Source organism: Miscanthus floridulus, chromosome 18 (assembly GCF_019320115.1).
Source record: "Miscanthus floridulus cultivar M001 chromosome 18, ASM1932011v1, whole genome shotgun sequence".
NCBI classification, from domain to species: Eukaryota; Viridiplantae; Streptophyta; class Magnoliopsida; order Poales; family Poaceae; genus Miscanthus; species Miscanthus floridulus.
Genome location: NC_089597.1, coordinates 109,467,028 through 109,493,995, shown reverse-complemented (window position 1 = coordinate 109,493,995; position 26,968 = coordinate 109,467,028). Strand labels below are relative to the sequence as shown.

The 26,968-nt window shown below is 43.8% G+C and overlaps 1 protein-coding gene across 1 annotated transcript; it reads left to right on the top strand.

Moving 5' to 3' along the window:
* Positions 1 to 6,605: 6,605 nt before the first annotated feature.
* LOC136521837 (transcription initiation factor TFIID subunit 5-like) lies at positions 6,606 to 16,455 on the top strand. The gene is made up of 19 exons (XM_066515599.1): positions 6,606 to 6,953; positions 8,009 to 8,090; positions 8,462 to 8,540; positions 8,648 to 8,745; positions 8,871 to 8,927; positions 10,435 to 10,522; positions 10,999 to 11,108; positions 11,263 to 11,361; positions 11,641 to 11,792; positions 12,351 to 12,461; positions 12,538 to 12,607; positions 12,693 to 12,732; positions 13,402 to 13,566; positions 13,672 to 13,748; positions 13,866 to 13,982; positions 14,173 to 14,438; positions 15,766 to 15,861; positions 15,956 to 16,031; positions 16,124 to 16,455. The coding sequence occupies exons 1-19, from the start codon at positions 6,820 to 6,822 to the stop codon at positions 16,178 to 16,180; spliced, it is 1,974 nt and encodes a 657-aa protein (XP_066371696.1). The 5' UTR covers positions 6,606 to 6,819; the 3' UTR covers positions 16,181 to 16,455.
* Positions 16,456 to 26,968: the final 10,513 nt, after the last annotated feature.

Here is a 26,968-nt window from a genome sequence, read left to right as displayed (position 1 = left end):
AAGATATCAAGCAAAATCTAAGCATGAAAATAGGAATCAAGCCAAATGCAAGGTCGCAAAGAAACGAGCTTCACAGCACTCACTGGACGCTGGCGGCATAGCGACCAGACGCTCCGATCAAGAGGCTCAGCAACAGCAGGCATCAGCAATGACCGTACGCTGAGGATTGAAAGTGACCAGATGCATCGATGGCACTTGTGGGGGATATGACCCCCGATATCCATAAGACAAGACATGGGCCGCACCATCAGAGGTGGCCCAGCCCACAAGATCACGACGTGCATGACACTGGTCGACGTGTACTGCAAGATATTGTATAGTACTAAATATGATACTTTCTTTATAACCCTACCCCTCTAGAGTATATAAGGAGAGACAGGGGTCCCCTAGATGATATATCGAATCTAATACACAATCAATACAATACACCAAAGACACAGGACATAGGATATTACATCGATCAGATGGCTCAAACCTGTTTAAATCGCTATCTCTGTGTCTTGTGTCACCATTGGGTTCCTATCACATGCACCTCCTCCGATCAATCTACTTTCGTGGGATACCCCTCGAAGGACTGCCGAGCATTTTTTGTCGATAGTTGGTGCCCACTGTGGGGCTCATGCGCGCTGATCCCTGGCGAACCAGATGGCATACCTCAAGATCAACAATCTTCGTGGCAACTCGGTGGATTGCGTCGACATCCTTAGACAACCACGGCAACACTGTTCATCATCCCGACAACACACTCAGCACTGACCAGACGATGGCGGCAAATCGACTGGACGCAGGAACTGCAGTGTCCGATCAACTCTAGAGAGGTTCTAGAGTAGCGAAGTTGTGACCGAACGCCATCAGCGTCCGATCAGTTGATCGCGTGCTCTAACAATCGGGACGACCGGACGCGTTCGGTCAGTAGCAGAAAAGCGGGATTTTATCCCTAACGTCTACTTTCTTAGTGGGGCTTATAAATAGACCCCCAACCGACCATTTGACATGAGTGGAGCTGAGTAAACATACCAAGGGTGTTGATACACCATTTTAGTGATCTCCACTTGCATAGTGCTTAGTGATTCATTAGGTGATTATCAGAGGTGCTTTTGCGAAGTGCTTAGGTTGATTAGACCACTGCTTATGCGCTTGCTCTAGGTTTAGGCCTAGTGTTTAGTGAGGTTTGCATACCTCTTACCACTCAGTGCTTATGTGCACCATTGTTGTACATTGGAGGGGCTTATAGTCTTGCGAGATCACACCAACTGTGTTTATGGTGTGGCCGCCACCATGTACTAGAGGGAACAAGGCCCACGGCGTTTCGGCCAGAAGCTTGATAGTGAATACGGCAGGAGCGGTCTAGGAGAGGCTTGCCGGAAGGCACACCAAAGACCCACTTGCACGTGGGGAAGGCCTGGGGCTATCCACGGAGTTACCCGATCGGAAGCTTGGCCCTTGCAAGGGATTCCTTGCGAGGGGCTCCAACGAGGACTAGGGGGAAGCTTGCGTGCTTCTCGATACCTCAGTAAAAATACTGGAGTCATCAACAGGAGTTTGCATATCTCTACCTTACTCTTTAGCTTCCGCATTTACATTGTTTACATAACTCTTTTTATGGTAGAGATAGCAACACACTAGCAAAACCGTAGTTGCACATTTAGATAGTTTATCTTTAGCATGGGTTTTGCTAAGGTTATAAGAAGAGGCCATAGTTTAGAGCTAGAGTTTTAAGTTGCCTAATGCACCCCTCCCCCTCTTAGGCATCATGGTCCCCTTTCAGCTCTAACTCATTACATTTGCATTTAGGATCTAGTGGACTGCTAACACCCTTGAAAACATTTGTGAAAATATGCTAACACATGTGCACATGGTAATACACTTAGTGGTTAGCACATTTGTTCAAGGGTGGTGAAGTTACGGGTCAAAAGGAGCTATTTTGTATTGACCGAACTCTACATTGGGCAGTGACTGGACTCTGACCCTGCGTCCGGTCAGTGGCGCGCAGTGAAGCCCACCCTCGGTCCCTTGACCGGACGCTGAAGAGAAAGAGGGACCAGATGCACAAGGGGTGCGTTCGGTCACCTAGTGACATACGATGACGCAAGCAACAGAGAGAGGCTAAGTTGATCGAACACTGGCCTAGGTCCAGTCATGAGCCACCGGACGTGTCCGGTCGTGAAAAACCATCTTTGGAACCTTACTGAAAACGACCAGACTCTAGTGATGGAGTGTCCGATCACTTTGAGCAGCGCGTCCGGTCGCAACTTAACACGTGGCATGAAGCAGACTAGCCATTGAGATCACGTGGACGAGGTTAAACCGAAGGGCCACGTGGTGCGCATCGCACGACCAGACGCTGGGTGGCTACGTCCGGTCGTCCCGACCTGCGCATCCGGTCGATGCGTAGTAGGGTGCTCTATGAGCCCAACGGCTCTATTCGTGGGAGCTCTCTATTTAAGCCCCATGGCCAGCTCAACCTCACTTTCTTGGCCATTTGCATTGACATAGCAACCTTGTGAGCTTAGCCAAAGCCCTCCCACTCATCTCCATCATTGATTCGTCATCTTTGTGAGATTGGGAGAGGATCCAAGTGTAATGCTTGAGTGTTTACATCTAGAGGCACTTGGTGTTTGTGTTTTACTATGGGATTCACTTATTACTCTTAGTGATTGCCGTCACCTAGATGGCTTGGAGCAGTGAGGATCGTCGAGCGGAGGTTGGTGATTATGAGGGGTTCTTGACCTTTTCCCGATGGAGAGCCAAAAGGTACTCTAGTAAATTACTCGTGGCTTATGTGATCCTCATCTTGTGTTGGTTGTGTGGCACCCTATTGAGGGTTTGGCGTGTGAACCTCCAAGTGAGTGTATCGCCACAATGAGGACTAGCTTGCCGGTAAGCAAGTGAATCTCGGTAAAAATCATTGTGTCATCATTTGATTCCGAGGTGATTGGTCTTCGCTAGTATTTATTCTTATGATTGATTGGTTCATTCTTCAACTCGACAGTATAACCATATTGCTCTCACTTTTTACAATACCGTAAACTAGTTGTCAAGCTCTTTAGTGTAGCTAGTTGTGAAAGCTTGTTAGTTTGGTTAGTGAGGCTCTTTAGTTAGCCTTTGAGAGCACACTAACTTAGTATAGTAACACAGCCATTATGTGGATAGAGACTATAGAAACTAGAATTGTGATAGGTAGCTTGCTTTTTAGTAGGTTAGCACAACACTCGCTTCGCCTCATATTTATCTAACTGGCTTACTAAGTGTTGTTGTAGAAATTTTTAATAGGCTATTCACCCCCTCTAGCCATTAGGACCTTTCACCTCCCTACCAGGCCCAACCATATGTATCCGGACTAGCCTCAAGAATCATCCCCAACTGTCATTGTTCTCCTTCTCAACCAAAGCAAATGCCAAAGGAACCAACTTGTTATTCGCGTCATAGGATATGGCTATAAGAAGTGTGCTATGATATTTACCAATCAAGAATGTACCATCAATGGATAAGACAGGATAACAGTGCCTAAAGGCCTCGACACACTAAGAGAAGCACTAGAAAGCACAAAAAAAATATCTGCCTCACATCCTTCCATGCATTTGGTTTTGGGATGTACTCATAATGCATGCCTAGATTTACTGCTTTGATTCCACTAAAAAGTACTGGCAGCTGCTCATACCCATCCTCCCAGTCCTCATATATCATCTTCCATGCTCGCTGCTTAGCCCTCCAAGCTTTACCATAAGTTATCACATAACCTCCATTCAATGTCTCAACGGTCCTGATAATTGTCTTAACCTTTATGTTGGGTTCTCACTGCAATATTCCTATCAACCACTTGGTAATGAGGGTAGATGTCAACTGCCGATGCTTCAGTATAAGCATATGGTCAGCATAATTGTGTGGCTTGACAACTTTTGTCATCTTCCACTTTCTGGTGACCTTTTGCTTCCTTGCACAAACCATCCATGGGCAGCGTTCCTTGTCGCACACAACATTATAACGGCATTTCACATATGAATGCAAGACCTTATAAGGTCTCTTTCGTATCACTACAAACGCCTACAACCACCTCTTCAATGTAGAAAGGCCATTAAATACCCTACCCTTCTCAATTAACATGTTAGGATCGGCCTTAGGAGCTTCTAGCAGCTCATCATCACGTCCTTCTGCACACGCCTAATCGGAATAGGCAAGGTCGCTGAACTCGTGAACTCTTGGATCACGGCGGCCAGGAAAGATACACCTTAGCATCTCAATGTCACTCTCCATCAACTCTCCAACAGGACGATCATCACCAGAATCAAGAGCCCTTGCCATCTCATATGGCTCTGAATCATTTATAATTTCAACACTATTAGAGCCACGAAATCCATCTCTATAGTGTACTTGCGCAACAACAGGGGGCACATCCACATTGTCAGGAATGTCTCCTACAACATAAGTAGAAATACGAGGAAAGAATAAGAAAAATGGATATAAGAAAGGGGGTAAGCTCCCAATAACGATGCGGATAAAATATTTACTCAGATGATTCTGTGTCAAAGAGGTCTCATGAGGAGAATCTGCCACAACATCATGAGTCTGACAAGCATCTCCAACTATCTCATTGGGGTTAGATTGAGCATCGGGAACTTTAGGTGCAACCTCCACATCCATATCAGGTTCTAGGATGGGAGGGTCAAAGTGTGTCTGCTGACCCATTTCTGGGGAAAACCCATGAGGGATGCGATCAAGTACCACCCGATGCACAACCACTTCCAAACTTTGGAACTGGCTCTTCATAGCCGATCTCACATAGTTCTCCCACTGATCCGCACACCCAATTGGGATAATCTTCCTTAGGATGTTGGGAGGAGAACCTAGGTGAAGTACACCCTCAGCTGTGATGCCATCATCTTCATGGCAATGTAGCTCCTTCGAGCCCTTGCAACCAACTCACTAAATGAAATCTTCTCATTGAATAACATAGGCACGCTTTGTATCTCAACAAACTCATCATATCCATAACGATCTCTTTCCACGGTGCCTACATGATATATGCTCACTAGGTTATCCATCTAGTAGTTCAAACAAAAATTAAAATACAGTTCGTTTAGTCCAAAGTAGCAGCTATATAGTACATCTCTAATACATACTAAACAACTACACCCTAAATATATAAATACAATCTATTAACTACATAGCTAAATCCTACCTAAATAACTATGTCACTAGCTATCTAACTATATTTATCTCACTAACTAAATCAACTAGCTATCTAATAACTATATCTATGTACCTATGTCAATAGCTATCTAACTATATCTATCTCACTAACAAAATCAATTACCTACATCATCAAATTTACTAAAAACTACCAAATAATCAAAGTAGCACTACGATTCAAGCTAAGTACGTATATTGCATGTTCAAAAATTTTACCTGTCCAAGTCAATGCAACGAACAGAGTACGCGACGTTGGAGGCTAACCGAGCTCTAGCGGTTGTTGCGGCCTTGCAGTAGGACACCAGCCCCTCCCCCTACGGACGAGGAGGGGCAGGCTCACGAACGTCGTAGCAGGGGCCGGGGCATGGCCGGGCGAAGCAAGCCGGGACACGACGTGGACGCCGGGATCGGAGCAGGACGGGGACACGGAGGACGGGATTGACAGCGAGGTCGCGGCGCGCCAGGAGTAGGGGTCGTGTCACGGCCGGGGTCGCCGGAGGGAGCGCCTATGCACGCGGCAGACGTGGCTAGCCGGGACGGACGAGGCGGTGCGAGCGGGCCGGGGCCGTGGGCGGCCGACACGGTGGGGGCCGACGTGGGCGCAGGCCGGGATGGGTGGCGCGCGGCGGGCGTGGGACAGCCAAGGCACCGCGCGGCTGTGCGCCCCTGATGCGCCAATGCGCCCTCCTAGCCGGCCATCACGGCGGCAAGGTGGGCGGGGCATGCAGCCAAGGGAGGCAGGCACCAGGCCCCGGGCACCTGGGCACGGCCCCCGCTGCCCCTTTGCCAATCGACGCAATAGGGGGCGGCCGGCCGCGGCCATCCCTATGGACGGCGACACAGCAGGGGGCGGGACGGAGCGGGCGCGGGCGCAACAGGGGGCGCGGTCGTGGGTCGACCGCCGTAGCAGGAGGGCGGGCGGTCGCGGGCGTGGTGGGGTCGTCGGCGCTGGGGACGCGGGTGGTCGAGGGGAGGCGGCGCGGTAGTGCACGGGAGGTGCGGCGGCGGCGGCGGCGGCGGCGGCGACGACGGACTGAGGGTGAGAGAGGGAGTCGGGCCGAGTGGAGGGAGAAGGAATGAAATGATAAGAACTAGGGGCCCATTAGTCAGCCGACTAGGCTTTAATGGCCTTGTCACCTAGCTCGGCGCCAAGATCTACGGCGTCATACTAGACACGAAGATCTATGGCACCGTGATGGCTGCCAGGTCAGCCCCCCACACCGCCGTAGCCCCTGAGAGCTAGGCGCCAAAGACTTCGGCGCCTAGACGTGTAAGATAGGTGCTAATAATGACGGCGCCGAGGTGAGGGTCTATTTTTTTTTTTGAAAGGTTCTAGGGGCTTATTTGTGAAAATTTTTTAGAAAAATGTCTTAAAAAAAAAAAATCGGCGCCGTCGTCCACCTGCACCGCTCGCTTTCAGGTCCGCACCGACCGCACGCCACGACCTCGGCGGCCACACTCGCAGCTCTCCCTCACTCCTACGCCTCGCCTGCGAGCCGCCTTCCGCCTTTTCGCTTCCGCCACCTGCTGCGCGCTTCGGAGCATCGTCCTCTCCTCTCACTTGAGATCCGGGCCCCTAAACCCTAGAGCTCGCCGCTTCGGCTCCCTCGCTCCGCGCTGGCGGCGGCAATGGAGGACGAGGAGATGGAGAAGAAGGTGCAGCAGTACCTGCAGCGCAAGGGGTTCCGCCTCACCGAGCTTGCGCTCCAGGAGGAGCGCAACCGCCTCTCCACCTCCGCCACCTCCGACGTTGCGCTTGCCCGGTAGGTTCGCCTGCTTCCCTGGGTAGCTAGATTGGGCCGTAGCTCTGACCTAGTCGTTTTGGCCAGTGGCGGTAGCTTCTGTACGAGGAAATCTAGTGGACTCGTGTAAAGTCGAATTAGTGCATTTTATTTGGCTGCTCGGCGTGTGAACCTCTGTCTCGGTGCTCTCACTTGACTGTTGATTTGACTAGTTTGGTTGCTTGGATGTGAACTGATGGCTTAGATAGACGAGTAGGGTGAATCGGCACTCATGTTGTGGATTGAAGGGTAAATTTGTGGCGATTCAGTTTTCATGAAGATCCACGTTTTAAGTGGCTGCCACCTGCAGATTACTTGTCAGGCCCATCATGGTAGCAACCCTGATTGAAATTTTATCACTAATTGAAAATTGCAATAAGTTTGTTGTGAAAAATGCTTAACTTTTGGTACACTGTTATTTTGACGAAGAGTGTGTGGGCTGTTGCAATTGTACCATTTTATTCTATCTCCTGAATTCTGATACAACGCCACGTAGTTCTCCTGCATGTTCCAGGAAAAAAAGATACAACGCCACGTAGTTCTCCTGCAGGTTCGAGGAAAAAAGATACTGTTACTTTTCTTTTGGTAGCAAGTGCCATAGTTTGTTTTCTCATATTGTTTCCACTCATGTATCAGACATCTGTTCTGTGGAGAGGAAGAAATGGGCTACATGTTGCTTAGATATTAGGACTATCGCTTGGGAAGGGAAGGGATAAGTTACAGCAAATTCAATGTTTAAATAGCTGCCTTAAATTTCCATGACATCAAGTTGTTGGAGCCTGCTGTGTGTGGCCATTTGGAAAACAGTGTTTTCTGGACTGCTTGCATGTGATGATTGGTGAAGCAATCTGCTTTGTTGGTTCAGTGGTGCTTTATTGATATATAATAATCAAAGTTCAGTTGTTTTGTCATTGTCTTTCACTCTTCCTACAAATATTTTCCTAATGCCTTAGTATACACAGATTCTGAAGTGGTTATATTTTCACTTGTAATCTTACTGTATACATCCTTTGATTGATTATATTCTTCAATAACAGGTCTGACAATGATCCAGCAAGATACCATGATGGATATAGCAGATTAAGAACATGGGCATGTAGTTCTCTTGATCAACATAAGGTGCACTGCTTGTAGATAAACTGTACTTAATATTCACATATTCTGTAAATGTTATTTTTTTCCCAACCAAGGCATATGACACCTTCAAATTATTTCTTACTGTTACCTTCAAGTGACGCATTTAATTGAATCCTCTGTGTTCTATGGCAGAAATTTACATGGCAGACCTCCTTTTATGAATCTCAAATCTGTCATATAAGCATGATTTTGCACTTGACAACTTACGTAATTCTAGTTTTTCAAAAGGGCCTTTGGTTATGGCAGGCGAACTATTTAATGCCGTGATCTGATCTTTTTTACTTGCGGTCCACCATTCCATTCTTAAACCTGGCAATATAATTCATGTTTCTTAATTCAGATATTTTTTGTAGCACGAATTACTTCGCGTCCTTTACCCAGTTTTTATCCATAGCTTCATGGATCTAGTGGCAGAGGGACTTATGCAGGAAGGTATTTGTTATTTTGGATATATTTTGATTTGATAGACTTTCTGTGTTTTTGTTATTTACCTTAGTTTATTCAGAGTATTTTTTTTTCTTTGATGCTATCTCGCACAGCGCGGTCATTTTTCCATACATTTCGGGAAGATCATGAGGTGATGCATTCAAGGGATCTTCAGATGCTGGAAGGCGTCCTCTCTCCTTCACACTTGGAGGTTATTTAGCTCTGCACTATACTGTGCCATTATGTTGTGAATGGGCCCATGTTTTATATAATTGATCTTACCTTTTTTAGCATTATAGAACTGTGCAGTTAACTTCTGCATGCCATAATTTTCAGGAAATGGAACTGGCCCGATCTTTTAGGAAAAATAAATTTAAAATTAAATTATGCGAGGTAACTGCATTACTAATCCCTCCTTTTCTAAACTATCCTTTTGAATTGTGCTTGTTAACTCACCCATGTTTTTTTGCTTAGATTGATCACTTTATGGAGATAAAATATTTGTCGCGTAAAAAAAGTCGTGTAATGCTTTTCTGCATTGCCGATTAGGAAAGATTGTTTAATATATTTGGATAGGAGAGACATGAAGTCCAGGTGCTCCTCGCGTGGATAGATGAGGCAAGAGAAGCTAGAATATTAAAGAAAAGTGCACACGTCATGACCAGAGATGATTGGAGTACATGTCCGACTATTAGAGATATACTCATGCACGGTGGACTAATATATTTGGCCATGTACAGATAGATTAGTTGCATTTAGTAAATTAAGTTTCCTAACAAGGGGCTGCAGTAAAGACCAGCCGCCCTATAAATACAAAGGGTGACGGCCAATTGAGGGATCCAACTATACAATCGATCTTTTATCAATCTACCCACTTTTTACCCTTATCTCTCCGAACCCCCTTGCTGCCCTACATGTCCCTCGACGGGATTTGTGGGCGTTCTATGTGGCTTTGCCGATCCTTGGACACCCCCACCGTGCGTCACCCCGACGGGTCTTCCCGGGAGGCGTTAGTGGGTTTATCGGACGAAGAACGAGTGGCTAATCGGCCTCGTTGACCTGCTGGTCGGCCCCACCATTGGAATCTCCCTCCGCTGCGCGCTAGACCGTGTGCGGCCTCTGGGCGATCTAGCCCCTACCGGTGTGTGTGACCCAAATCGGTGTCAACACCTTCATCCGATCGGTAAGCTCGAGGACCATCTCGTAGATCTGATCGATCACCGTGGAGATGCGATCATACCCCGCAGAGATGCGGTCAAAGCCCTCATAAATGGTGATTAAATCACCCATGGAAGGCAGTGGTTGTTGGCGCACAGGACCGAGGATTGAAGTCTCTGATACCAAAGATGTTGTGGTAGATTGATTGGGGAACGGGATACAAGAACAACAGATAGATCTGCTAACTCGCTCTCCCTCTGGAGGCTCTGAGCTGCTTCTTAGATCGATTTCTTCTTGCCTCTAATTGGTACCTAACTGTCTCTTTTATAGAGATGAGCTGACTTGACTCCTAAGCAAATATCTAATAGAATCAATCTAACTTATCTCTTTCCTAATAAACCAAACCAATCTAATCTAATCTAATGCAATTCGTGGTACTGTTCACGCGATGAAGTACCATGTGCCCCCCCTGGGCCGGAAACACTTGCCATAACAGGTCTCGTATTGTTATATTTTGCGAGTTATAGCAGCTCTGTGTTACGGATTTTATAGGCAAGAACAAGCTCAGTGTTCTCTGCTGAAGTTTTCACGTTTTTGTGTCAGCACACCATTATTCTTTATCTTTCTGCTGCATTCCTTGACAGCTATTGTGATTTGATTTCTTGGAAGCTTTGGTGTTGCTATTTGGAATAAAAACATCAGCTCCCCCAACTAATTTTTTTTACCTTATTTTCAATTGCAGTATTCGTATGAATTGCTTCTCCAGTATCTCCAGAAAACACAAGCCCTTGTGGTGCTTGGAGTAATCAATGAGCACATAACTTTTGAAGGTACAATTCCATGATCTGTTGAAATGTACTTGTTAGAGTACGTCATGAGCCTATTGGGCCTGGGCTGGCGATATAGCCCGCTAGTGTTAGGGTTAATTAGAGATAAGGGTCGCTTGCTTAAGGGTCAAGTAAGCCTTGCTTGGGAGTCAAGTAAACCTCTCTATATAAGGAGAGGAAATGTATTAATCTAATCAAGCAAGAATTAAGAAGGAAATCTCTTCCCTCTTGCTCGGCCGTGGGCAAGGCCCCCGGCCTCCCTCGCAGCCCCAGCCGCCACAATTATGGCCGCGAACAGCACCCTCTTTACTGTAGCACCACGGGTACTGTAGCCTGCCCGACGCCGCCTCTCCCTCTTCTCTCTCTCCCTCTCAATCCTAGCAGCCACATAACAATCTGGTATCAGAGAGTACATTATACTTCTGCATTTTCACTTCTGACAATCTTCTCTACCACTTCTATGTACGCTACATTGGCAGTATCTCCTGGGCAGCCCTCATTAATCTCTGATGATGCTGACGTTGTTGCTCTGATTGGGACAAGCAAGGACTTGGCAAAACAGATAAATCAGAAGGAAGTACATTGGGGGGTATGTTATGCATCTGTTGGTCTGTTTTCCACTTAAGTTGTGTTAAATAGCCAACATTGCAGATTAAATAGTTTGTATTTGATGTATTGCCAGCCAAGTTAATATATTCTGTTCAATATGCTCTCGTGCACTTCAACTAAATCATGTTTTGCAGTTGCTTGAAGATTCTGTTGAAGAGCGAATGGAGAAGGCACTAGCAGAATCTGATAAAATAGAAGCTGAAAGCAAGGATGCTGATGCAGAAGATAACAAGGCAAGGAACTCTTTTGTAATATCAGAATTTTTTCATTATGTGTTCTCTAATCTGTACTGTTGCCATTGAAATACCGACCTTTGTTTTACTTGTGTGTCTGAGAATGTGCCCCCAACAGCCCAACTGCGCTATCTGTAGGCTGTAGCTAATAGCAAACGCTCATTGCTTGGTTCGACTGTGCATACCTGTGTTCCTGATCATAGGAATTTTGGTGTCTTTGCAACCCATATTTCATTTACTATTCCTTGTCATGAGTTTTCTCATTACATTTTGCTACAGAAAAGAAATGCAGAAGGTGGAAAGCAAGGTGCTTCTCTTAAGAAGGCCAAAAAGGACAAGCTTGTAGGTGCGACTGGAAAAAACGTCAGAACTGAAACAAGCATGGTTTCTGTGGCACCTCGAGTGAAACCGGAGCTAACTCTCCCAGCAACGTATGTTTGTAATTCCTTTCTGGTTATCTATGGTAAATTATCCTTCCAATTTTTCATGTGTTGTCTGTTAGTGTGCCTAATCTTTTCAAAGTGCCAAATAATACCATACTTTAGGCTTCCTTCAGGAATGTCATTTTTGTCACTGAAAGGTACCCCCAGGTCCCACATGTGAATTTCATCTACTTGCTAGAAATTTTGATTTTGTGATCAGGAAGCTTATTTTGTAATAGAACTGAAAGTGAAGCTCGTTTTATAGGACAACATAAAAAATTAAGGCCCTGAATAATTCACGACAGACCAAATGATGCCTTTTGCTTTGTTTGTTGACCCTTCTTGTGCTCAATTCTTTGGGTCTCACATACTTTAGCCTTTTCCCCATTTAGGGTGATAGCCGTAATACATTATAATATGCAGTTTGAACTCATACGGCAAATTTTTCTGCCTATAACGTTTAATTGTTTAGTTCGGAGGTTTGTGTTGGTTTAATTGTTTCACACTTTTTTCTGTCAAATTAATCAACCTTGAGATGTACGAGTATGAAAAGTCTTTATGTTTCAGGCCTCTTGAAGTTGAACAATCGATTCTTGAGGACCTGCGAAACCGTGCACAACTGAATAGTGTGGCATTGCCATCTGTCAGCTTCTACACATTCGTTAATACACATAATGGGTAAATATAACTGTTATTAAATACTTATGACCTCATTGTTAATACTGTGGTTTGAGTATCATCATGTGGAACACAGATTAAACTGTTCATCAATATCACACGACGGATCGCTGGTTGTTGGTGGGTTTTCTGATTCGTCAGTGAAGGTCAGTCCATTCAGGTCAAATGCCATATCTTCTTTTTCATGCTATTTGTATTTTTATCTGGTAAAATGTCCTTGGTTTCCAACAGGTCTGGGATATGTCAAAGATTGGCCAACCAGCAAAAATGTGTAAGTTAGACACTTTCTTATTCCTTACCAATTCTTTCACTCTGTATCTTCATATTCTTAATATTTGCTATGCTGAACTACATGCATAATTTGCATCTAGTTTAGGCCAAGGTCATGTTTGACATAGTGTTTTGAAAATTTAATCAGCTTATGTTAAAAACACAAAGTGCAATATATCATCTTAAAGTCAAAGTTGGTTGTGTTTTTCAATTCTCGACTACACCCTCCGTTCCAAATTATAGTTCACTTTAGCTTTTGTCCTATAAGTCAAACTCTGCTAGCTTTGACCAAGTTTTTAGAAAAAAAGATATTGACACAAGTTCAAATAAATGTACTATCAAGACATATTTCATGAAGAATTTGATAAAACTAATTTGCCGCACAGCGCGGGAGCTCTGTGCACTGGGTACGCCCTTTAAGAAGGGCGGGCCTGGTGCAAGCGGTAGAGTAGAGTCTAGATGTTGATACATTTTTCTATAAACTTGGTCAAAGTTATGGTAGTTTGACTTAGGACAAAGGTAGAGTGAACTATAATTTGGAACAGAGGGAGTAGCTTGCAATCGCATTATGTCTCTAAAGCCTGTTATGGACATGAGAATAATTCTAGCATTCAAATATTCTAGTTGAATACTGATGGTGTTTGCTAATTCAGTAAACTTTGAATTTCAGCAAGTTCACAGAGTGAGAATGGGTCTTCCCAGGGTGAGCGCATATCGACATTAGATGAGGGGAAAAGAACCTATACACTATTTCAAGGCCATTCTGGACCAGTTTATTCTGCGGCCTTTAGCCCGTTTTGTGATTTCCTCTTATCATCATCTTCAGACTCGACAAGTAAGACATCTCACATCGTAGACGGTGTTTAAATTTTGTAGCAATCCTTTTCTTTTTAGCTGTCTTTTAAATTTATCACTGTTATCCTTATTTTATTTGTTACAGTAAGACTATGGAGCACCAAGCTGAATGCCAATCTTGTCTGTTACAAAGGACACAACTACCCGGTTTGGGATGTCCAAGTATGTGAATTTGTGAATAGCCATTTATGATGTTGACCTTGTATTTGTAAAGATTTTAACACTCCTTATGCATTATACTATTTGTTGATACCTTCTTTGTTTATTTTTTTATTACAGTTCAGCCCAGTTGGGCATTACTTTGCTAGTGCTTCACACGACAGGACTGCTAGAATTTGGTCAATGGATAAAATCCAGCCTTTGCGAATAATGGCTGGGCATCTTTCTGATGTTGATGTAAGTGAACTTGTTGGTCCAATACGTTAATATAATTTGAGAATAATGGTTTGGTTAAATTGGATTATTGATGTTTTTAATTCTTTTATGTTTGGATATCTACTTGTTTTTATCAATGCCCTGCATTGATGCCAGCATGCCTTGGCTGATCTTTTTTTTTCCTTCTGCCTGGAAATATTTTGCATAACAGTGTGTCCAGTGGCATGTAAACTGTAACTACATTGCCACCGGCTCGAGCGATAAAACTGTAAGACTCTGGGATGTTCAGACGGGTGAATGCATACGGATGTTTATTGGTCATAGGAGTATGGTTTTATCACTGGCAATGTCACCTGATGGACGATACATGGCCTCTGGAGATGAAGATGGAACAATCATGATATGGGATCTCTCGACTGGCCGTTGTGTTTCACCACTACTAGGACACAGTTCTTGTGTGTGGACACTTGCTTTCAGGTAATCATTATATGCTGTTGTAACTTTTTTAGTTCACTCCAAGTCTCTTTTTATTTTATCTTAATAACTCTTGCGTGAGCTTGCCTAAAGAGCAAGTGTTCATTGTAGTTAAAAGGAAAACATTTCTTGATAAGCTGGCAAGTCTAGCAGCCACTCATAACCAGTTTAATCAGCAGGACCATGTAATTTTACAATAGTGCTGTATCAAGGAATCAGTGCTAAACATTTCTTAATCCTTGTTGATAGTATTTAATTTGAAGATCATGTAATTTGATCTCATGAAATGATGTCTTGAAACTGGTGGTCTCACAGATTCTGATGTGTTTCAGAATACATGAGTCTATGGGCATCAGCTAAAAGGGCAAAGTTGCTCTGTTCCTGCTTGCTTTAGTTTTTTAGTTGATCAAAGTTGATACTTGTCCTATGAGCTCTTTAAACAGAACATTTGAATTTTTTTTCTCAACCAGGTTTGCAATCTGATTCAAATATCTTTAGCCAAACTTAGCGTCTAGGCTTCCAAGCATAGCACTATTTTGGGTTTAGCGCTCTCTGTTTTGTTATTCTCTCATTGCCTTTTGTATGTACACCGGAGGTCCTTAATCACTCTCATGTACTCCCTCCATTCCAAATTATAAGTCGTTCCAGATTTTCTAGATACATAACTTTTGTTATGTATGTAGACATGATTGATGATCTATATCTAGGTGCATAGCAAAAACAATGTACCTAGAAAAGCTAGAACGGGGGATTGTTTGGTAATTTCTTGTCTTACAACTTCAATATACCATGGATCCCTATATTTTGAGAAGCAGTACAAAATTTCATCTTCTCCAACATACGACACATAATGTTACTGTTATACTAATAGGCAAGTCCTTAAAACACTAGCAGCAATGCACCTTCTTTTGGGGGGAGAACCTTTGTAAATGGCAATGCACTCATTGGTTTACTGCAAGTTAGCAACCCATACCAGTGGGATATATAGCATGTAAAGATTAAACTCTGCTGTAGGTTGCCCCTTTTTCCTTTTGCGCCGGTTTCCACTTTATTTAAGTTGCAATGTAAGGCCTCAAACATGCTCCCTCCGTACCAAAAAGAATGCAATTCTAGCTTTGAATCTGGACAAACGCTTGCCAAGATTCAAAGCTAGAATTGCACTCTTTTTTTGCGATGGAGGGGGTATATTGTTTCTTCCGGTGACCGTTCATGATGTGCGCTGTTCTGTGACGCAAGGTTGAACTGCATTTACTTGTAATTTGAGGGATTTGCTTAATTATATTGTTTCGTGAAATATGCTCTTGGTCAATATATCCTGCTGTTGTTTTAGTTGTGAAGGAGCATTGCTTGCATCGGGATCGGCCGACTGTACTGTAAAGCTCTGGGATGTCGCTTCCAGCACAAAAACCCTGAAGACAGAGGACACGTAAGTTTGACATGTTAAGATTCTCATCCATTCGAGCATACACATAATTCTCTTGCTCTGACTGCAAAACACCCTTGTCTTTTTCCTGAAACAGCAAAGGCAGCTCAGCTAACCGACTGAGACTGCTTAAAGCTCTCCCTACAAAATCAACTCCTGTTTATAGCCTGCGGGTGAGAAATTTCTCCTTTATTCAGCATCATTGTTTTTATGGTGGTACTCTGTGGTGAAAACTGAAGAATTTGCGGATTTCTGGCTATTGCAGTTTTCTCGGAGGAACCTTCTATTTGCCTCTGGTGTTCTCTCGCTAAACTCGTCGTAAGCAGTGTGTTTTGTAGAATACAACTAGAACTGTTCCGGATTTGACATTGAGTAGTGAAAGCTGGCATCTCAGAGACTCCGCTGTGGATCCTATTGTAGAGCCAATATTTTCATTAGCAAATCCCAGCGAACCTGGCATGTACTGCCGATGTGTGACCCGCAAGCACCGCAGATGCTTTGCAGCGTGTTGTAATCTTGTAATATTATTATTAGGAAATTATGTCGTGTAAAATTATTGTTTAGGTTGTGACATTATGAATGCCACTGTAAATGTAAGACTGTCTTCAACATGCAATTCATATGAGCATCCAAACTCAAAATAGGTAGTAAGAGACCCAAAATCAGACTTCAACAGAGTACTTCTATGGGAGATCTATTTTGGGTTGTCTAAGAGGCACAACCTAAATATAGGCATCCTCTCTCCTAGAAATCTATTTGTAGAAAATATTCTCTTTTGGGTCTTGTTGGAGAAGATGTTGAATAGGTATTGAACATTTTTCTGTAGCGCTACTTAAAAGATAAATGGGTTTGTATTTTGGGTGGTGTTGTTGGAGATAGCTTAAAAGCCTGATATCTTAAGTGCAATGGTCTGTCATGGGGTGGTCTATCATTATTATAAGCTTATGTGCTTGTAATACGATGGCCGGATGGGTGTGGTGACAAACCAATGCATTTCACTTCTGAAAAAAAGAAAAATATATGATTTCGAAAATGGATCATCGTATACCCCCAACGAAGCACCCCTGTAACCATGTGCTTGTAGCATCCTGCGTCCAAAATAGAGCCGTGGTCCTGAAAGTGAATCTCAGATTAATAATGGACCGGTGGGTTTCGTGACATCGAGCTTGATAGCGATAAAATCCAAAATGTTTAGTACGGGAGTTTGTCCATTCGATTGGCTGGTTCCTGGTGCGGTGGTGACTGGTGGTTCCTGGTGGTGACTGTCCTTTCCCTGCCCTAGTGCCCTGCGCCAGTGGTCCAGAATCAGACGCTCCTGGCTTGGCTTCTTGACTTCAGACACGCTGTTCAATTGGTGGGGGGCGTCGTCTTCATGTCTCCATCTGTTCCGGACACGGTAGGGGGCCTACCATTTTCTTAACTCTGTCTTACAAATGGAAACTCGAGTGTTGGCAAAAAGGAGCTGTCATCTTTTCCTACATCAGACCAATACGGATGTCGAGCGTGAAGGCGAAGACATCCAAGATTCAACAAAAAAAACCACTGGAATACTGGATGACATTTTCCTCTAAGATGATACTATCTTGCCATGAGCAAGAAACATCAAGTGCCGTCGATACTCGATATAGGTGCTACATCGTGGTCGTCGTCCTAACGTCGGAATGACATGTGTTTGTTTTCCTGCCCATTTCAGGGCTACAGCCGTCGTATACATATTTTACATATATGTTCTCTTCGTCCCATTTCTATTAGAATTATTCTGAGTTTAGTTAAATTTATAAAAAAATATTAACACCTATATAACACATTAATAATTAATTAAAGAAGTAAATTATGCCTGTGTATACTCCGTACTTAGAGGGTGTTTGGGACTGCTCGCTCCCGTTTTTTCAGCTCCGCTCTATGAACTCCACCATGGAGCAGCTCCACCATAGAGTTTGAGGAGCAGGTGGTACTATTTGGCACACAGCCTAGCTCCATGCATGCAAATGTTCCATTATGCCCCTGATTAAAATTGTACTTGATATTTTTCAAAAAAATAGAAAACAAATGATAGAAAATTAACCGAGGCCATAATTCAAATACAAATAATTGTCCCATAAATTGGTGCAAAGATGCTGCTAATATGAAATTACTTTGCTATGCAATCATTACGATTGAAAGTACTAGTTGTCATCCATGTATTTAATTCTTCATATGGTTCTGGTTTTTAAATTTTAAATGGTCTTACAATAGTTTAATTAATTTTTAAAGTTTAAAGATTTTGGGGATTTTTTGCTGATTTATTAATGATTATTACTTTTCCAAGGATTATTAATATTTTTCCTGTTTTTTTTTTAATTTTTTTATGATTTTTTGATCGGTTTCCAAGTACCAACACTTTGTAGGTGGATGAAATACATGGATGAAAACAGGAGCAGTAGCCTCCTATTTGCGTATCTACGGAAGAGTCGCGCGGCTCACGGCCTTCACGCACGTACGGGGAGGGGAAGCGAACAGGAAAACTAATCGGTGATTAATGAGTGGGAAGATGAGTAATTATCATACAACTCTATGTGGGAGTATAAAACTTTAAAAATTAGAGTACCCTTCAGGTTAAAATTAGCCTCCAGATTTATTTTTTTTTCATGAAAGGAGGGAGTAGTACAGAGGGCGCCCACCCCGCCCAGCCCAGAGCCCCGCCAGGAGCTAGCGGCCGGCCCCTCGTCCAATCAACCAACCACGAGTCGACAGAGCGCGGCGCACGGACTCCCGACACGCGGCCGGCCCCTCGTCCAATCAGCTCACTCCGGAGTCCGGCCAGCCTGGCGCACGCACCGGCGGGGCGGTGGCGCACGGAATTCTGCGCCCGCCAGCTACGTAGGCTACGAGCGTGATTGGTTGGACAACAAGCCTTCAGCCAGGATAGTCAGCCCTTGTTTAGTTGGAGAAATTTGGATTTTGAGGCTACTATAGCACGTTCGTTTTTATTTGGTAAATAGTGTTTAAACATGGACTAATTAGGCTCAAAACGTTCGTCTCGTAATTTCCCACCAAACTGTGCAATTAGTTTTTCTTTTCGTCTACATTTAATACTTCATGCGCAGGCCGCAAACATTCGATATGACAGGTACTGTAGCAACTTTTTGAAATTTGGGTTCCAACTAAACAAGGGCTCAGTCTGTGCAGGATTGAAGAAGTCAGGTTGAGCTCGTACAAGTAGTCGTGTTTGGTTCTCTTTGCTATTGGTTCAGTATAAGACATGGTTGTGTTTGGTTGCATGCATACGTCAGTTTTTTTTTATGTCTGAATATGGGTCCCTAAATCCTGAGTGAATCAAGTCATCCTGCACCATAAGGGAAGGAGAAATCCAGAAGACGAAGTCGTGCGGGATGTAGAAGGACAGATGAATGAAAAGATACAGGCGAAAAATACGAACAGGACAACCAAACACGCCGCATGAATAAGATCAGACAACTAACGAGAATAGTCCGGTTCGACCAACCAATCACGCCCTACATCCGCGCTTGCCTGCACGAAATTATTCGATTCTTTGGTAGCGCTTTGTCCGTAGAAATTTTGAGTTATAATTATTCACGTACTCGGTCTGTTTTTTTATAAGTTCCACGGATAACTTGGTCTCTCGTGATGTCATCTAATGTAAGTTTATAATAATAAAAATTATCTAAATTCTCTTTATATAAGAATGAAACCAACTTTTATTATCCAATTTTTTTTTAAAAAAAAGAACTACTTACCCCACACGTGCCACACCTTTCCAAAAACATTCACGCAAAGTACCACATTTTCTTCTTCTTATGTGTAGAACTATAACCGACACATCTTCTTCCTCCGTCTATCAACCACACACATCTATTCGTTTGTCACACTTATCCTATCTCCCTTAGGTACACCCTTGTCCTTAGCGGCCTCCAAGTCAATGTGTTCACTACATTGCTACCCGTTGTGCTAAGCCCTCCCACCCATCATTTCTATCTAGTTGTCTACCGCTGGCTTTCATGCATCGCCTCACCATGATCCACCACAAGTCACTAGTAGTCCTCTTTACCCAATAGTCACCTTTAAGTCTAGAGACTCCAATTTTACCTTGGTAACCCTAGAGCCTTAACCTCAAAACTCTAATCTCAGCACCTCTCTAATCTTAACAACTCTATTGGTGACATTCTGGTATTCTTCCGTGGCCTAAATCCGTTGGAGATTGCAGGCATTTGAAGAATAAGAGGTGTGATGGAATAGTGCACTAATTGATGTTTGAAACTATTTGTCATTCTACCTTAGAATTTAGACCGTCACCCAATAATTATCAATATCTTTCTCACCGTACCTTACCTCCACCTTATAGATGTACATCCACTCTTTAGTGGTGCCATCCTATTCCCTTGACATGTCTTAGCCTTAGAACTCTTTATGATGTCGTCCTATTGTTGATGAGATCTTTTTCTAGTGTGTGTGTGTGTATATATATATATATATATATATATATATATATATATATATATATATATATATAGAGACACACACACACACACAACTATCTCTATCCCATGATGTGATGTTTAGACTCTACTTCTCTATGGTGGGAGACCAACTTCAGACTAGTGTTTCTCTATTGTGAACTTGGTGCTCTGGAGCTGTTTTTGCATAGTTAGAGCTCTTTTAAACAAGATCTTAGAGCATCTCTACCATATCCTTTTTTTACCTTAGAATTTGCTATAGAAATTTGAGAAAATAGAGTTTCAGGTTATAGGGGAGTGCTGTTGTAGCTGATTAAGAAAACCTCGACCCCTTTATTAAGTAGGACCTACTTGTCCATGGATAAAAAACTCTTTCCTCTCACATCTCTCTTTTCTCTTCCTCCCTTTCGCGTCCGTGTGGATCCCTAGCACCCAGATACTTGCCTTGCTCGCCCATGAAATGCCCCGATGCAATGGCATGGGCGATCTATGCACTCGCCCATGCGGGGCCCTGGCATGCAGCGCCACCACTACTTCCCAACGTGACGACCTCAGCGGTGGTCCTTTGCAAGCGAACGAGCGCTGGCCGTGTATTTGAGGATTTGACGGTGGTCGTGTGAGTTGATGGAAGAAAGGGGATGAAGAAAATATTTGATTCTTATCATTTCTTTGAGAGATTGAGGGAAGGATGTGAGAGTTTGGGGAATTTTTTTAGGGAAGGAGATTTGAAAGGGCTTCTAGCGGAGCTTGTTTTTTATTGGTAGACATGTTATTGGAAAAGTTGGTAGACTAGTTATTGGAAAAGTTGGTAGACAAGTTGTTAGAGCATCTCCAACAATCTTTCTTAAACACACTCTCTAAATCATAATTTGGAGTCATTCTAATAAAAACACTTTCTATATCTGTGGCAGAACCGCTCGAAATAACGCACTTACTGAGGCGCTTGTCTTCCACTGACACTAAGCACCCCGAGAGTGAGCTACGTCGGGCAGGTTCCGTCGAGCACACCCCAAGGGAGAGCCCGAATAATCCACATATTTCCCCAAGGATTTAATAATAAGAACGAGTTACAATACTTAGTCCATTTCATATATCCAGAGTTCTTAGAAATGTATTATTACATTACCAAATTCAGAGTGCGGAATATTAAACAGCGGAATGAAAATACACATCTATCGATAATCGACAAAGATCCGTCTGTGCCCACCAGAAGAATCCTTCACACAACGACTACTCCTCAAGCATTACCTGCAATAGGGGTAAATAAACCCTGAGTACACAATGTACTTGCAAGACTTATCTGACTAGTGGGAATACTTTCCCGACTCCAAGGGATATGATATGCTTTATGGTTTGCTGGGTTCCTTTTTTACAGAAAGCAATGCTAATAGTGAATCCTTATTTATGTTATTATTAGCAGTCATGATTAATTCATTATCTAGCCATTCTATGTAAGCACATGTCCTACTTTCAAGCAAAGGTTGTGCAATTAGATCTATTTCATCACCTTTGATCTTTCAGTTCTTAGTATGGTGCTAGACTATAGACAAGCCATACCGGATTATCCGGCTATTCACAAATCAATATGCCCAGCTGAATACCCTGAAAACACATGCCCCGCTTGTACCCTAGGCACAAGCAGGACCAGCCCACTAGTCTCCTATCATAGGGCATAGGTCTCCATCCAAACTTGGACTCTAAGCCCCCGCTCCTGAGTCCCAGACTCAGTGCGATGTTTAGACCTCCACTATCCCCGCCTCCAATCAATCGGTTTGGAAAGAGCCGGAACCCACAACAAGAGAGCAACAAGCCTTACCTGGGTCCATACCCAAGTATGTGCTTGGGATAATAAGTTTGTGACTTGCCTAGAACCCAATGCAAACAACCTCTTACACCCACCAATACCCAAACCACATCCCCACCTGGTCTCCATTTTTTCTTTCCACCATTTTATCATGAGTGATCATAATTATCACCTATTGTGAGTAACGATAGGTTACCCATGCTACCGAAATCCTAAGCATAGCAGCTACTCGATCTATACTAGTAGGACTCATAGGTAAGTATATCTATGCATGTAGTTTTCATAAAATGCCTATAATGTAAATGCGCATCATATATATATTCAATGATCATTTAAAAATAGGGGTTATGCACCGAGGTTTGCCTTGGGCAGGCGGGGTGTCAACAAAGTTAGCAACGAATGGCTTCAGGGCTTCCTCCTATATGAGAATCTCTTTCTCGTACTCCTTAATGATCTCCTCGAACTCCTGTTCGCCCGCAGGAACGAACTCTACCAATTCGTTATCTACATGCATAAAATGATAATGCAACACTTAGTAATACGGCAACAACAACTCTTGAAATAAAATACCTCTGTCAAGCTACTAAACTAGCTCTACCGACTAAGACGCTACATTACCTATCATTCCCACTAAACTGGCATCAAACATTTCATGTATTAACTTAGCAACTAAAGGAATCCTTATTCTTAATATCGATTTACTCTATATATGATAAAACAAGGAGTACTAACTATTCTATTTATCAATCTACTCCAGGGCTACAAAAATTACAGTGAACACATAATAATCTAATGAGCCTACTGTAAAAATTTCATGGCTCAAGCTATCACTAATTTGCCACAAGAATTCATACAAATATTAAGCTAAATAATACTAAGCTTTCTAAAGTCAATTTATGAATCTATCATTATCACAGCTAACTGTAAACTAATTACACCAATAGATAGATAGCATTTTTGTAAACCTAACAAATTTTATTTCACTATTATTGGATGCCTATATAATTTACTATAATTTTACAAAAATCAGCTCAAAACTAAATTGAATAAACATTTACTAATTCACTGGAAAAAAGGAAACCCGAACACACCTGCGCGGCCCACTGCGTGAGCGGCTCGACCCACTTCGGTGCCTCGCGCGCGCGCACTGTGACCAGCATGGCCCACGCGGATGTGGCCCGTCCACGCGACGACGGGCCACGACGGGGAGGCCCTCGCGCGTCGGTACATTTGCTAAAATGTCCTTGCTTTACTACTGAATCCAACTGACGCCCACAACACTATTCCTTCAGTCAACTATCTTACAAATACTCCCCTCCTCCTTTCCTTCTTTACCATGGCCGGGTCCCTTGGGCACCAGCGCGGCGGCGCTGGCACCGGGCGGTCACGTCGGCCAGACCAGCCCCTCCTCGCCACCAGTAGCGAGCCAATGCTCACCTAGATGCCAACTCAAAGCGGTGGGTGGCAAAGCGGTGAATGGAGACGCTGTCCTGAGCTCCCTCCACGGCGGCGGACCTCCTGCAGTGGCGGCGGTCGTGTTCCCGTGAGACAAGGCGCAACCGAAATGATAGGACTAGAGGCTGGGCATCAGCAACTCACCCTGAACCTACCAGACGTGATGGCTTGACTGGAGATGGGCCAAGTGAGTCTGGCCATGCACACACGGTAAACACGACGACGGTCGTGGTGGCGCGATTGCGTCAGCGGCGCTGGGCAGGCGGTAGCAGGGCAATTAGGGGTGTGACGGGATAGAGGGGAACAAGGCGAAGACATAGTGCCAATGAATTGAATGGAGATGGACGGTGCGAGGTGAATTGGATGGGCGCTACCGTGGGGTCTTAAGATGGCCGACGGCGAAGGAAGCTTCAAATTGGGGCTCGACACCGGCTAGCAGCAGTAGTGGGAGGGTTCAACATGTAGCTAGGTTCCTACTCAATCCTCTAGCGCATGTAATTACTCGGATTAGACCGGCGCTGCGAGCTAGCCTTGGTGCGGCTCGATGATGCCGGCGCGGCACCATTAAAGGCAGAGGTGATCGGGGGCGTTGAGCGATGCTCGCCACTCAAGTGAAACTAACAAGGGCACACAGGGAAGGTTACACATGTGCAAACGAGTCAGCACGGCTCGTGCGGCCGCAGCGCCTTAATTAGCAAGCCGACGATGACACGGCCATGTGCCGATGCAGCGGCTTGGGTGAACGTGACGTAGAGAATGTGCGCTTGCTGGCGATGGTGGCTATGGCCCTAGGATGCTACTACACCCGAGTGGACGGCGATGGCGGTGGCAGAGTGGCCAGGCTTGTCGGCCCCCAGCGTCCCGCCGAGCGCGGCATACGTGTGAAGGCATACGTGAGTCGCGTGCGGTGATGCGGAGCCCGCACGACAGTGCATGTGAGTGTGCGTGTGGACGAGCGGCGACGCCAGGCCAAGGCACGGTGACCGCGCCCAGATGCTGAAACCGGCGGGTAACGTGCCATGCACGATTTTTAAAGCGCCCCAAAATCCAACTCGATGCTTCAATTGCTAAACCACCTATTTTATACTCGAGATGGCATGTTAGGCTACTAAAACAAGCCCTAAGACCATGCCACTACTTAACCTGATTCCCCTACAAAAAGTGTCAAACTTAGCTTCATCAAAGCGTTTTTCGACTTAGGAAATTCGACTAAGTCTCTATCAGATTCGCGTCGAATTCGATTTCCAAGCTATCCGATATGCTAGCTAGTGTATTCCTTTCGTGACCTCAAGTATTTCATCGTCACGTACATGGCTTGTACTACAACTTTATTAAAGTTCCACATATGCGTTCTATAGTATTCTTGCTCAATAAAAATTAGTTTAAAACCCTAAGTGATGTAACGCGACATTGAAATGTAACTTTCGTTTCACATTTTTGTCGATCGTTTCAAGTTACATGATTTGATTTACACACTATTTTACATACACTATCACATAAACATGATGTCCATGTAGTGTTTTAGCAAAAATTTACAGTGTAACACCGAGGGTGTCACAAATCTATCCCCCCTAAAACAAAATCTTGTCCCGAGATTTCATGCATCTAGTGTGGAAAAAGAGATAAGAATTACACTTCAATGTAGACAACTACCTCGGTGAACCAGAAAGAAGATGGGGGTAATGCTTCAATATATAGCTTTCCTGCTCCCATGTGGCTTCCTCCTCCGAGTGGTTTTGCCACTGAACCTTGTAGAATTTCACCACATTGTTCCTTGTCACTCTTTCCTTTTTGTCCAAGATCTTGATAGGGTGCTCAATATCTGTCAAGTCAGGCTGAAGAGGAAGTCCTTCAATTTCCACAGCTTCATCAGAGACCCGCAAACATTTTTTCAATTGCCATATGTGAAACACATTGTGTACCACAGATAAAATATCTAGGAGCTAGAGACGATAAGGAATTGGGTCACACTATTCCAAAACCTTGTAAGGACCCACATATCGAGGGGCTAGCTTACCATGGACACCAAACCGATGCACCTCTCTCATAGGAGACACCTTGAGGTATACATAATCCCTAACTGCAAACTACAAAGGCCTTCTTCGCTTGTCTGCATATACTTTATGTCGGCTTTAAGCTGCCTTCAAGTGACTCTGAATAATGCTGACTTGCTCTCGAGCTTCTTTGATGAAATCAGGCCCAAAATATCCATGGTCTCCCACTTCAACCTAGTTAAGTGGTGTCCTACATTTCTTTCCATACAGAGCTTCAAATTATGCCATATGAATACTCTCTTGATAGCTATTATTGTAAGAAAACTCGGCTAACTTCAGGCATTCATCCCACTTTTCAGGGAAAGAAATGACACAAGCTCTCAACATATCCTCGAGCATATGGTTCACCCTTTTAGTTTGGCCATTCATTTGTGGATGATAAGCTGAGCTTCTAAGGAGACGAGTACCAAGACATTGTTGTAGTTGCTCCCAGAAATGAGAGACAAAAACTGACCCTCTATCAAAGATGATAGTAAGGGGAACTCCGTGTAGGGTCACAACCCGGTCAACATATATCTAGGCATACTTCTTGGCTGTATATCTAGTGTCCATCGGAAGAAAATGAGCAGACTTAGTGAGACGGTCCACAAAGACTCAAATAGAGTCATAGCCCTTGGATGTGCGGGGTAAACCCACAACGAAATCCATGGAAATATCTTCCCATTTCCAAACAGGAATGGGCAAGGGCTGCAAATATCCTGGGGTATGCATGTGGTCTGCCTTAACTCTCCCACAAGTGTCGCACTCCGTGACATACTTGGTGATGTCTTGTTTCATGTTGGACCACAAATACAAGTGGCGCAAATCATGGTACATCTTATTACTGCTAGGATGAATAGACAATTTGGAATGGTGAGCTTCATTCAAAATCTTCCTTCTCAACTCCTCATTTGATGGAACCACCAATCTATCCTTGTACCTCACTACACCTTGCTTATCAATACTAAACTAAGGACCACGCCCTTCGGTAATCAATTTCTTGATGTGTGGAATTGAATTTCTAAAGTGTCATGCCTTTGTTCTATAATAATCTGCTCAAGTAATTCTGAGACCAAGGCAATGTGAGCCAGCACCTTAGCGTGGTTGAGAGACAAAGGTGTTTCTTCATCCTAATATGACTTCTGGCTCAAAGCATCAGCTACCACATTATCCTTTCTAGGGTGGTAATGAACTTCCAAGTTATAATCCTTGATCAATTCCAACCATCTTCTTTGCCTCATATTTAACTTAGACTGAGTGAATATATATTTGAGGCTCTTGTGATATGTAAAAATGTGTACTTTATTGCCCAACAAATAATGCCTCTAAATTTTTAGAGCATGGACCACAACAGCCAGCTCTAA

What these genes read in the sequence shown, in the direction of transcription:
- LOC136521837 (XM_066515599.1), top strand. Translation starts at nt 6,820, where the DNA reads ATGGAGGACGAGGAGATGGAGAAGAAGGTGCAGCAGTACCTGCAGCGC. An exon ending in TTAAAATTAAATTATGCGAG is followed by an intron (nt 8,928 to 10,434) that starts GTAACTGCATTA and finishes TTTCAATTGCAG; the next exon opens with TATTCGTATGAATTGCTTCT. An exon ending in CTGATGCAGAAGATAACAAG is followed by an intron (nt 11,362 to 11,640) that starts GCAAGGAACTCT and finishes ATTTTGCTACAG; the next exon opens with AAAAGAAATGCAGAAGGTGG.